Here is a 12,720-nt window from a genome sequence, read left to right as displayed (position 1 = left end):
TAGATAGTATTCAACAGCTTGTATGCCATCCTCATGCACAATACTGGTATATAGTGAAGATACGTCCAGTGCCATCAAAATATACTCTGAGTTCCATTCAAAGTCCTTCACTTTGTTGATGAAGTCGCTTGTATCTCTAACATACGACAGTAAGGATTTCACATAGTCCTGCAGGAAATAGTCCACGTATATAGAAGTTCTCTCTAAGATGCTGTTTCTGGCACTGATAATTGGACGTCCTGGTGGTTTTTTATTGTCCTTATGAATCTTTGGTATGAAATATATCGTTGGTACAGTAGAGGTGTCATTTTTCAGATATTTGTACTCATGTTCACTTATTAATTGCTTGTTCCGCCAGCCTGATAGTTTCTTATAATAAGTTTGATACATTTCTTTCAGTCTTGTAACATCCGTACGTGTATAGCATTGTCTGTCATTTAGTTGGCCCATGGCCTCCTTTAGATATTCATCATGTGCCCACAGGACTATGTTTCCTCCCTTGTCGCTGTTTCGTATCACAACCTCTTTATTATTTTTTTACTTTTTCATTAATTGGAAGTACTTGTGGTCTTGGTTACGGTGTCTTTGAATGGTCATACCAATTATTTTGTTTAATTTTTTGATTTTTCCTCTGATGACCTCGTGAAAAGTGTCAATGGAGTCATGCAGCATGACAGGACAATATTTAGATTTTGGTTTGAAATGGGTTAGGCCTGCGCCTTTGGTAACGCTGTTAGAGTGTAGGGGAGATGTCATTCCAACCGGAACGTTTTCTTGATTCCACAACTCCTCTAAATCCACCACTGTGTTGGATCCCAGTGGAGTGCACTCAATCTGAGGATCATCAGTGACGTCTGTAATGCTTGGTTTGCGTTTTAAAGCATACAGTTTTTTTAGTTTCAATTTTCTTACTCCTCTATATATATCCATCCGGATATTGGGGTAATCAAAGTTGTTAGGGGGACAATAGGACAAACCAAGGCTTAAGGTGTTTTCCTCTTTGGTGGTCAATATTACATTGGACAAATTAACCACAGTTTGTGTTACTTCTTTCTCCAATAATTTCTCTTCCTTCTTGGTTGGATTTGATTTTGATTTGCGTTTTTCTGCGTTCCGTCTTTGTTTGCGCTTGATGTTTGCCCGCTTCCGTGTGTTTGTGAGCGGGTAAATGGCCTCAAAGTTGCCAATCTTTGGGCGGCTAAAATTTTCATTTCTTCCCCCGGCGATAGTCTAGGTCCTGTTGCGCCGCTTGGGGTATTCTTAAATTCGGAATCATCTTCACTGTTAGATGTCAGTTGATCGCTAGATGTTGTAGCTGCATCCTCATCCGCCCTTCTTTGACAATTATTGAATTTGTTACCGGCACCTTGGCCTTGCTTCTGGTGTGTTTTACGGACGGCGTCGTATTTACGAGCAAACGTGAAGATTTGTCCCACCTCATAATCAACTTTGTCGCGTTGAAATTTCTGCGTTTTCCTGTCCTTGATTTTTTCCTCTTCCTTCTTTAAACGGGATGTCATTTCCTTACGTAATTTTGCTATTTCATCTTCTTGTCCCATAGCAGCCAGCTCTTCATTGAGAGAATCTATTTCAGTCAGCAAGCGAGCCCTGTCTATGTCTGCATGTTTTATCAATAATAATGTCATTCTTCGTGAGGAATCAAGGTTTAATTCTGCCCACTCGCGCATTAATTCAGGGTGTGGTTCTTCGTAAGTGGGAACAGTTAGGATACGAAGACCCCTTGGAATTCTGCCCACCTCAATGTAGCTTTGTAAGGACCTAGATTCCCACCATTTGGACATCTCCATTTTCATCTTTTTTTCGAGCACCTTCATTTTGAATATCACTGAATCAGGTGTGGGTTTACTCATGGCTTGATTAGATCTTGGAGTTGAGCTCACATCGGGGGTATTTTTAAACATCCCCGTAGCTGCTGCCTCCCTCTCTTTCACAATGTCGTTTGACATCCTGGGTTCTGTGCACTTTAAATTCGATACGGCTTTACTGTTAAGAGACTTGTTCTTTAAATGCTTTTCGCTTTTGCCTCGTTTCTCAGTTCAGCCTCGCACACTCCTCCACCCCGCAATCCCGATGTCGCTGTACCTGCCGGACTTGAGCTTAGGAACTCCTTGCCAACCGTGCGAGCAGGATACTTGCATGAAGCCGGTGTTCTCTCGCTGTCGTATTCGGGTTATATTCGGAGCAGGTGTGCCGCGGTATTTTCTTCTCGGACTTGAATAATCTCCCGGGTTGCCCCAGATGACGTTTTCCGTTTTTCACCGCTGGCCCAATGTCGGAGGAGGGGTCCTGTGTAAAACTAAATGCGAAAAAGAGCTTCCAGCACAGCTGATCCCTCACCAAGCGGGGTCGGTGCGATATCCGGGTGCCGGAGCCCAGTCGTAAATATCAGAAATTCCATGTACTGTAGCCCAAAGCTCTGAATCCCCTTGCTGCCACTCCCCTCCCCCCCTTTTTGCTTCAAACTATATATTCATGGCTACACAGTGGTCACTACTTTGTTTGTAACCATTAATTTGACAAAGTTAGTTACGCCCCCCACCCCCTTATTGTTTTAAAGAAATGTCAGATCATAGGTGAATAATTGTGACCTCTTGGGCCACTTGGTCGGTTCTGGTGGAATTATAGTTTGTTTTTTAGCCCCTTGGCCTAATGGAATCTTTAAAATACACATGTGTTGGAGCCTGAGGACATTGGAATTGAATAGTGAAACTCTGGACTTAGGGAGCGACACTGCCAACATTGAGTGACAGTACGCACTCATTTATTGTTTATATATTTTTTACATGTTACATGTGTGGAACACATTGTGTATTTTCTTTATTTAAACTGTATTCAAATACGAATGTCTTTTTTCCACCACTTGGTATTGATTTTGTTGCAATGTTTTCAAAATAACCCCTGCAAAATGGAAATGTGGTCTGTTGTTGCTATCTATACTTGTAACCAAGTTTGTTTGTCCCTCTTTTATGTTACTTATGTGCACTACAAATTGTGGTGGAAAACTGTGAAATTATGGCTTGTGAAGAAGACCGTCTCGGTCGAAACGCGTTGCCTTTAAATACATTTGGCCTTAAAAATTACCCTTGAGTGCGACTCTTTCTTGTGGGCTTATCAGTACACAGATTTTCTGACATATATCAACTCCACCCCTACTTCAAATGGAAGAGAGCATGCAAACGAAGAGTGCTAGGTTTCAAGGCATTTTTTATTTCATGGGGCATCCTCCAACACAGAGAGACGCGTTTCGGCTGTCTCAGCAACCTTCCTCAATTTGATATGCGCCATTTTTTAGAAACCATTTACTGTCACTTTCATAGACATAGAAAACAGTATACTTTTAACTTAAAGAGATACACATAATCTCAGCACTGGCCCGCAGGTGCATTCATGTGAATGACATACAAAATACTGGTGGTCATACTGATAATTTTAACATATAGTCCCGATAGTCTTAAATGCATAATGCATGGTACAATAACTTGCACCCTTAACCCGCATAGTGCGGGTCATCAGACCCACCCAATAAATCTGCGATATGTGCTCATAACTCATATGCTAAGAATGTATCTCATACAGTGGTTTAAAACGTGTGTTGCAAATAATCACATATTAATACACAAAGGCTCAAACATTGAAATGAAACATATTTAAAAATAATTATGATATGCAGTGTGAATGAAATCGAGCAATTACAAATCTCTCTTTTTTCAATAAACATTTAAATTTATATTATTAATGTTTATATTTTCCACTTAGTGCCTGATTACTATGCGGTTAGGAAGGCCTCCTAACGGCATTTGCTCCGTCCGAATTGGATCGGGAGCGTGTCTTCCCGACCGACTTGGAAAGGTTTCCTACCAACCGAGTATGATGCAAGTTAGGCGTTAGGAATATCCCGATCCGAACCTGACGGCATTCGAAATGACCGAGCCGTACAGAGCAGAATTGTATGTCTCTACAGGCTGCGTTTCCTAATGACCTAGCACAATGCTGGATTCAGCCATTTACTCACCCATACAGCTACTCACACAGCCACTCACTCACCCACACAGCAACTCACTCATCCACTCAGCAACTCACTTATCCACTTATTCACCCATACAGCTCTCACACACCCACTCACTCACCCACAAAGAATCTTTCAGAGCCACTCACCTATACAAGCACTCCAATGCCCACTCACTCACCCATACAAATACTCACTCTCTAATACAGCTACTCATACACCCATTCACTCACTCACCCATACAGTCACTCACTCACCCATACAGCCACTTAAACACCCAGTCACTCACACATACCGCCACTCACACAGCCACCTACTTACCCATACAGCCAATCAAACAGCTACTCACTCCCCAATACAGCCAATTACACACCCACTCACTCACAGTACAGCCACTCACTCACCCATGCAACTACTCACAAATCCATACAGCCACTCAGACACCCACTCACACACGGTTACAGTCATGCAGCTACTCACATAATATATGTTAGAAATAGTATCAGTGATTAGTAGTACACAAAGGGGCAGATTACGATGTCATTCAGAAACACTTCCGACCGAATCGGTTTCTGAATCGTTTCTACCCGACTCGGGGTTCTGCGAGTCTGACCAACCGATTACGATGCTTCCGTACATTGTTCGGTCTGATTCGCATTGACTTCAATGGAGGCCTGTGTTTGAATGAGAACACAGGCTCCCATTGAAAAAAGGTAAAGCACAGGAGGATAGTGTTATTGGGCATAGGAAAGGCGCTGCTGAAAATATTCACTAAATTATCTTGATACGAAAAAGTATTATACGGTGCTACAAGGAGGATAGGACCACCCACCTCTCCTAAAACTGCGGCCTAAGCTGCAACACAAATATTCACCAAATTCCCTAGCACATGTAAAGTTCAAGTTAATAACAATGTGACAACAGTAACAGGGTAAATACAGAAGAAAATTAATCTACAGCACAAAGTAAGTTTCTTAGAATCTTTAGTCTTTAATTCTTTAGATGATTCTTCTTATTATGTCAATCATGTGACTGGTCGAAAGCCCAAAGCTAACACGTGTTTCATCGCCTCTTGTTAAATGTACATGCAACTTTTTCAAGGCTCAATTAGCTTTTCTTTAAACCGCTCGCATATGGTGATATTTCCGACCCACACGATACTCCGGAGCGGGTTATATCTCTTTAAGGGGTGGTAAGTTTCGACAAGCTTTGTCCTGTGTCTTGTGTCCCAAACGTAATGCACTGTAAAGTATTTCTTCCTCCACAGCCCCTCACGCCGGCGTCCTTGAGTACGCCAGCGTAAGGGGGCTGTGGAGGAAGACACCGGACAAAGCTCGTCGAAACTTACCACCCCTTAGAGAGATAAAACCCACGCCGTAGGATGTCTCTTCTTAATGCAAAGTGATTCACACTGTAATAGCCCCAGAGCAATCTGGCTTCATGCCCTATGTGTCCACAAGGCACAACCTAAAGCTACTATATGGGTGTTTGGCACCTGAAAGGAGAATACAGGAACCAGCAGTGCTCCTATCTTTGGATGCCCAAAATAAGTTTCACTCCATTTAACAGCCTTAAAACTTTAATTAATGGGACCAGTTGTCAATTTCATGGTGATCCGATGGAGTCATTCACTGTTCTATGCCTTTTCATGTGCAATTGTTTAAACATAGAATGTGAAATCTCAATAAGATTGTTATTGGAGATCCAGAAAATCTATAAAATAAAACATTTGCTAAACTAGAAATATGATAAATGATTCAGATTAGCATTTGCTGCTTTTCTACCTACTGTTGTATGTGTACGAGTATATGCCCAGTTCTGTGTGATTTATTTGCAACTGGCCCACTCTTCAAAATTAAAATAAATGTATGAAGCCCTTGTGGCAGAGTAACGTTGTCCTAGTTTTTCTTCTTTTTCTGAAGCACACATAGAAAGATGAAAAAGCCTGTTGTGATTTTTTTTCCTGCACAAAAATAATAATTTCCGCAACGCAGGCTCCCTTGCACCATGGTGCAAAGGTGCCTGCCTTGGTGCACGGCAGCCCATTGTGCGCCGGCTCGCCGACACGTGTATATTGTATACCTCCCTGGTTCACTCTCATTCTTTTTACTAATTACCATCATAGTCTTTAACATGTCCTCTGCTGATGAGGATGCAGCACAAAAATAACTGGTATTGTGACTGTAAACCATAAAAGTGTTCCTACTTAATGTCTGTCTACCTTGCCTTTCTTTACAGGAGCTTTCTATACAGGGACTACTAGCCCTTCCTAGATGGCACCTGCAAATATTCTGCTCATCCTGGGAAGATTTTCAAGTTCAACATGTTCAAGACTTTTTTTTATTGTGGTTTGTGTAAATCATATGATTGACTGTAAGAGGGAATAGAGATTTCATATTATTTATTTAAAATTTGCGTTTTTGACTTTTTAATGTGATGAAAATGTAATACCACATTTTAGTTATTTAATTGTCATTGTGCCATTTGATAAAACACTGGGTAATGACCGGTCCAGGAGTCAAAGTAATGATATGCTTTTTTTAACTACTGAAGAACTGACGTGTAAAGGCAACGGAAAAGCAGTAGAAACAGACATAGCCAAGCAATGATGTGTATTTCTCCAGTGTCACATGTGAGTACATGCCACGGTGTTATGGTAGGGATTTGTATTCTGAGGGTTATAGGTTTGCTGTGTATCAAACTGAGTCACAAATCCAAAAACAGAGTTGAAGTACTTATACCTTGTATAGTGGGCAAAATGTATATCAGTGAGTGCAAGAGGCATACATTAAAAATGCAATAAGAATATATTAAGAATAGTATTATATGAATTTCTATTTCATTACCTTCATTAGATTTTATTTTGTATTGCAGTGTTTTTATTTGAAAATGTACAGTAACAAATTATGTGTTTTTACCAAGAGATACATTTTCCACAATTTAAATAAATACATTTCTTTTATGAAAAGTTTTCAGTATGTCTTTTTTTGTTGTCTTAATTTTTACAGAAATGGAGGTGTTAGCATGATGGATACAGCTATACTGCAATGGGTGTGAGGGAAGTGGGGAGAAGTTATGGGAGGGAAAGGGGATTGGAGGACGGGGGAGAAGTTCTGAGAGGGAAAGGAGGTTGGTGGATGGGGGCGGAGAAGAGGTTAGCATAACAATATGAAGGAAGGAATACATCAGATATATCATGAACATGAACATTGCAAGAACTCGAACATCTTCATATGCATTACTCTGACTCAGTGCAGTGGACATGATAGATCAGATTGGGCCAGATGAATCAAAGGGTTTTACCCATTCTGTGTCTATGGGAAAATGTGTTCACACATATGGTCCTGTGTCTGTTACCACACTGGAGACTTCTAATGTCAATATATCAATTCGGGTTAGGCAGGAGCCACCGTTTTTCACTAAAGAAAGTGAAACATGGAGAAATAATCTCGGTTGGAATTCTATGGAAACCTTTCTGTAACATTTAGGGAGGCTAATCTGGTCTTCAGAATTGTGTATCCACGTGTAATGTTGCAAAGCTCTAATATATGCTAGGTGTGTAAGAAACATGATTATTAATGATGTTAACCTGTATATATTTGTTAATATTGAAGGCTCCTATAAACCTGAACAAGAGTGTGGGTCTCTTATGAGTTATTCCCTTTAAAGTATGTTGGTGCAACAGGAGTGTGGTGGAGACCGAAGGCCTCACCATGTCAGACTTCCATTTGCGCAGCAGTGTGCAGCGACTGGTAGCCGTTTCGGTGAACAGAGGCATCTACTTGTCTTACGGCTGCTTTATCCAGTGGGAAGTATTTCTCCAATCGGTGATAACGTCTGTCCTCCAAATGAATTGATACTGTGGTTATTATTACTACTAAAATAAGATTCACAATAAATATATTGCTGTCCTTTCTGTGCATACCTGAGTTTCTCCTTCGCCCTGCCCCTCCATCCGGGGTGCTGTACACTTCGCTTGGTAGTGGTACCCCCTGAAAAATGAACTGTCGCGCCTCCCTGAGCGGTCAGCCCTCCCAGTTCCCCTGACAGTGGGGGCAACTCGTTCCCCTTAATGCAGTCTATGGGCATCTGGGGACTAACTATGACCCTCCTCTGGGTCACCTCACCATCCCACTACAGGGACCAGGGCCATAGGGCAAAAGTAGTCTGCCTGCATCACTCTACACACCTGACCGGTGTATTTTATGGGGATATTAGCCTTTCCACAACCATGGTCTGGCTAGCCCTGGTGTATCCCAGGTCAGTGACTGGGATCCCATTCAATTTCAACTGGTGGAAGTGATGACTCACCCTCGGGCATCACCAACTCACCCTCTGAGTCCACTCCCAGCTAAGCTAGATCATGACATGGCCTATGACCTGCCCCTGGGGACTACATACTCCTAAGGCCATATTGGCCACTCCTGTAGAGGTACAACCAGTTGGTGGTGTCTCAAGACAAACAGAGTTCCCCTGATTGTGTTCTAGCTAGGAACAATCAAAGCAGCGGGGCTGGAAATGGGGTGCCCTGGAACACCAGAACCTCTCCCTGTTTCTCAGAGGAGGCATGGGATTCCTTTCCTTCCACTCACCCTGGAGCCTGTCTATGTCTTCCTTGACCTCCCCATCACTCCGCAGAGGTAGCTTGAACCGCTCTTCTTGGGGTCACTGCCACGTACCTTCTTTTGGACGGTGATGCTGATCCAGAATTCTGCTCTCCGAGCAAGCTCCCTGGATCAGTGAGCTAACTATCAATCAGGTGTTGGTGGGGTTCTGGAAAACAAAGACTGAACATGCGCCCCCTTGCAACCACATTGTACAGCCCCTGATAATCTTTTACTTCACTGCCCTTGACCCAGCCATCCAGTGCATGTAAGAAGAATCAACACATTCCACCTAGGTCTGCTGGGATAGTTTCTGATTATACCTGAACTTCTGCCTTTGCTTCTCTGGCATCAAACTATATTTTCTGATCAGGGCTTCTTACATAGGAGGTACCTCATCCTGTCACCTGCATCCAGGACCTGTAGGGTGTGCCTCCACTCACTAGAGATATGCATCCACGAACCAGTCCCACAACCCCCCTCAGGGATCTTGTGCATCTGCAGGGCAATCTCAAAAGCCTTAAACCATCTATCTATGTCATCTCCCACTACAAAGTCCGGCACCAGACCCTTCGGGAATATAGACCCTCTTGTCTCCATAGAGCACTGAAGAAACGCTGCCACCACTGGACTCTACTTGATTACGTCTGATGTCCAGTTCCTTTAGACTTAGTTCATGGGCCATTCTCCTTTGCCTCATACCTCTCTCGGCCTACTCTTTCTCCAGTTTGCTTTGCTCTGTTTCCTTCTCCAGTTTAAATTTGGCAAGCTCCAATTGTAATTTGCTCTCCTCCCTTCTGTCTTCCAGCTCGTCTGGGGACGGGCATCTGAATGGCAAACGGTTCCCTGGCAGGGGTGAAATCAATAATGCAGGTGGGATGTTGCCTCCTCCTCCACAGATAGCAGTCCTGGACTCCTGTGTGTCTTGGATCAATTCTTCCTCCTCATCCAGCTTCTCATATTCCTCTGGGGTTACATTCAAAGCAGCACACGCTTCTGCCCAGGCCCTCTGCGCCTTTTGCAGCTCCACCTTCCTGGTGGAACTCTTTGCAGGAATCCCAACTCCCTTGCAGAAATCTTTGAGATGGGCCATGTTATAACCATTAAGGTTGGCCAACTCAAAAACCATTTTTGCAGGTGCAGGTGCAAATGTAGATGTAGCTCCTCCAGTCAGAGACATGATTTTAGGTGGAAAATGCTAATCAGGGAGAATTGAAAAGAGTTAAATTGGTCTTCGGTATGGAGTTTGGTAGTGCACACCAAATTACTGTATGGCACTGCACAAACACAAGTCCTGTCCTCACCGCTGATCACCAATGTTAGAAATTGGGTTTCTGGTTGGCAGAAGTATGCACCCTGTCCCATCAGGAACCACAGTCCTAGTCAGGGTAAGTCAGATACCTTAACTTGTGCTTTCCCTCTGGTAGCTTGGCCCAGAGCAGTCAGGCTTAACTTAAGAGGCAATGTGCAAAGTATTTTTGCAACAGTTCAAACAGTAAAACGTTGAAAACAACACACCAGAAAGATACCACACATGGTTAGCAAAATAGGGCTTAATTTAATGAACAAACAAGACCAAAATGACAAACATCCAATAAGTATAACTGGAGTTAGGAATTTTAAAAGATTAAACAGAAATGTAGTGCCTAAAAGCATTAATTGCCCACTGGGACTATATGGTTGCACCAGATCGAATCAAAAAGTTCAGGCAACCGCGATGGAGTGCAGGTTGGATACAGGGCCAACCCTGTCCTTTCACAAAGTACCTTGTTTGCATCATCAATAAAGACCCTATGCATGGAGTAGAGAAGGCGATTTATCATCGCAATCCTTTGGATGTAGGCAATGTGTCAGTTCCAAGCCATGCTAAGTCATAGATGTGTAGAAGCTCTAGGTGATGTGCCCCACCAACAGCGAAGCACTGTACTCGATCCTTGCAGCAGCTGCGATGCATCGTCGAAGTAGATATGGCGGTTCGAAGCAGTGCAACGATGGCGATGCATGGATTTTGGCAGTTGTGGCACTTTATACCCACTTCTAAGTGCCCAGGACTGGATTGGCACCACCTGGCAGGTCAGGACTTTCAGATGGCAGAGTCCAGGTGCTGAAAGGGATGGTTGGAAGTCATTGATGTCCTTGAGACCTCAAAAAGCAGCCAAGCCAATAAGCCCTTGGAGTCACTTTGGTTCTGATTTGGAGAGATGCAGGTCCAGTCCTCCTCACTCCCAGACAAGGAGGGCAGCAGGTCAATAAGGCAAAGCAGGAGTCCAGCAGAGTGGCAGTCCTTCTTTAGCAGCACAGCAGTCCTTCTTCCTGGCAGAATGTTCACAGTTCCAGAAGTGTACTGAGTTTGTGGTATCAGGGTCCAGAACTTATACCCAGTTGGGCCTTTGAAGTGGAGGAGACTTCAAAATGAGGCCTTTTAAGTGCTCATAGTCCCTGCCTTAACTGCCCTGTCACCAGACTCACAACAGGGGGGTATGCAGCACTTTGTGTGGGGACAGGACACAGCCTATTCAAGTGGGTCAGCTCCTTCCTTCCATCTTGTCCAGGATAGGCAATCCCAATGTGGATAGCCCATCAGCCATACCTCAGTTCCCTTTGTTTGTGTCTATCTAGAGGGAATGCACAGAGCCCAGCTGTCACCCACCCAGAGACAGAAGGCACCAAATGGCTAAAGTTAGAAAATGCTAACTTTCTAAAAGTGGCATTTTCAGAATTACAATTTAAAATTTCACTTCACCGTCAGTTGTGATTTTAAACTGTGATTCCAGAGACCCCAAACTTGGGGCTCCCATCTCTTCCCAATTGAAAATTATACTTCAAAAATGTATCAAGGTCATCCTAAAGCTATCATATGGGAGAGATAGGCCTTGCAGTAGTAAATAACAAATGAAAGAGTTTCTCACTACCAGAACATGTAAAACGTATAAGTACATATCCTACTATTTATATACACTGAACTCTACCCTTGGGCTGTCCAGGGCCTGCCTTAGGGCTGAATTATATGTATTAAAAAGGAAGTGTGGGGCCTGGCAGGAGGGTTAACTTGCCAGGTCGACAGGCAACGGTTTAAAACTACACATAGAGGCTCTACAATGGCCAGCCTTAGACATGTTGCAAGGGCTATTTCAGTGGGTTGCACAATCAGTGCTGCCAGCCCACTAGTAGCATTTAATTTACAGGCCCTGGGCACATGTATTGAACATTACTAGGGACTTATAAGTAAATTAAATATGACAATTGTGGCTAAGCCAATGTTACCATGTTTTAAGCAGAGATCACATGCACTTTAGCACTGATTATCAGTGGTAAAGTGCCCAGAGTCCTAGAGCCAACAAAAACTAATTCAGCAAAAAGAGGAGGAGGCTGTCATAAGGTTTCAAGGTGACCCTGCAGAAAGGGCCATTCCCAACACAGACACTGTATAGTTAGCACCTAGCTTCCATAGGAAATGGTTTTCTTGGTTTACTAATAGCTTTGTACCCCTTTCATTTTGCAATTGGGAAATTGAAAAGTGATAGCTTGAAAACGACGTAACCGAATTACACCAAATTTAACAGAAAGCTAGATCTTGGTCTAGAACATGTGCCTTTATAATTTGGTGTTAATTCGTTTGGTAACTTTTGAGAAATTATGATAAAAAAACTTTGTATATCTGGACAGTTGGGTGTCCAAGAAGGTTGCAAGAATCTTGCAAACAAGCAACCTGAAAAAAAATAGAGCTACCTGATTGGCAGAGAGGGCTTTTTTCCCCCATTTGCATCTCGCTCCTGTAGGAGCAAAAATCTCTCACAAGCTCCTAATGGAGCTCATGCTTTTACTGGCTGTACACAACATAAAAAGAAATGTAGTGGCCTTCATTTCAGGTGAAGGGACTCCGTAACCTCATCCCCAGGACCATGTAACGGTGTCCCAGAGGGACCTCCTCAGGCCCTCTTTTTTGTAGTAACTGGTTTTCCGCTATCCAGCGGGTGCTCATCGAAAGCCAGCTAGCCCCCTGGAATCCAGTGGGGGTCCCATGAACGTGCACAGGGTGCCTTGCTGGCACCCGCGAGATTAAAAAAAAAATTTTTTTGCAAAGGAAAA

General features: G+C 43.2%; 1 protein-coding gene across 3 annotated transcripts in view; it reads left to right on the top strand.

The window, feature by feature from the left end:
- The window catches only part of TSGA10 (testis specific 10), a 529,263-nt gene extending 522,839 nt beyond the window's left edge, over positions 1-6,424 (top strand). For all 3 annotated transcript variants that reach the window (XM_078658208.1, XM_078658209.1, XM_078658207.1), the window contains exon 20: positions 6,266-6,424. In XM_078658208.1, coding sequence (XP_078514334.1) covers positions 6,266-6,290 — 25 coding nt within the window. In that variant the 3' untranslated portion in view covers positions 6,291-6,424. The remainder of the gene's footprint in view (positions 1-6,265) is intronic.
- The last annotated feature ends 6,296 nt before the right edge of the window (positions 6,425-12,720 follow it).

This window comes from Lissotriton helveticus, chromosome 8, assembly GCF_964261635.1.
Source record: "Lissotriton helveticus chromosome 8, aLisHel1.1, whole genome shotgun sequence".
Classification (NCBI taxonomy): Eukaryota; Metazoa; Chordata; class Amphibia; order Caudata; family Salamandridae; genus Lissotriton; species Lissotriton helveticus.
This window is presented reverse-complemented; position numbering and strand designations above follow the sequence as displayed.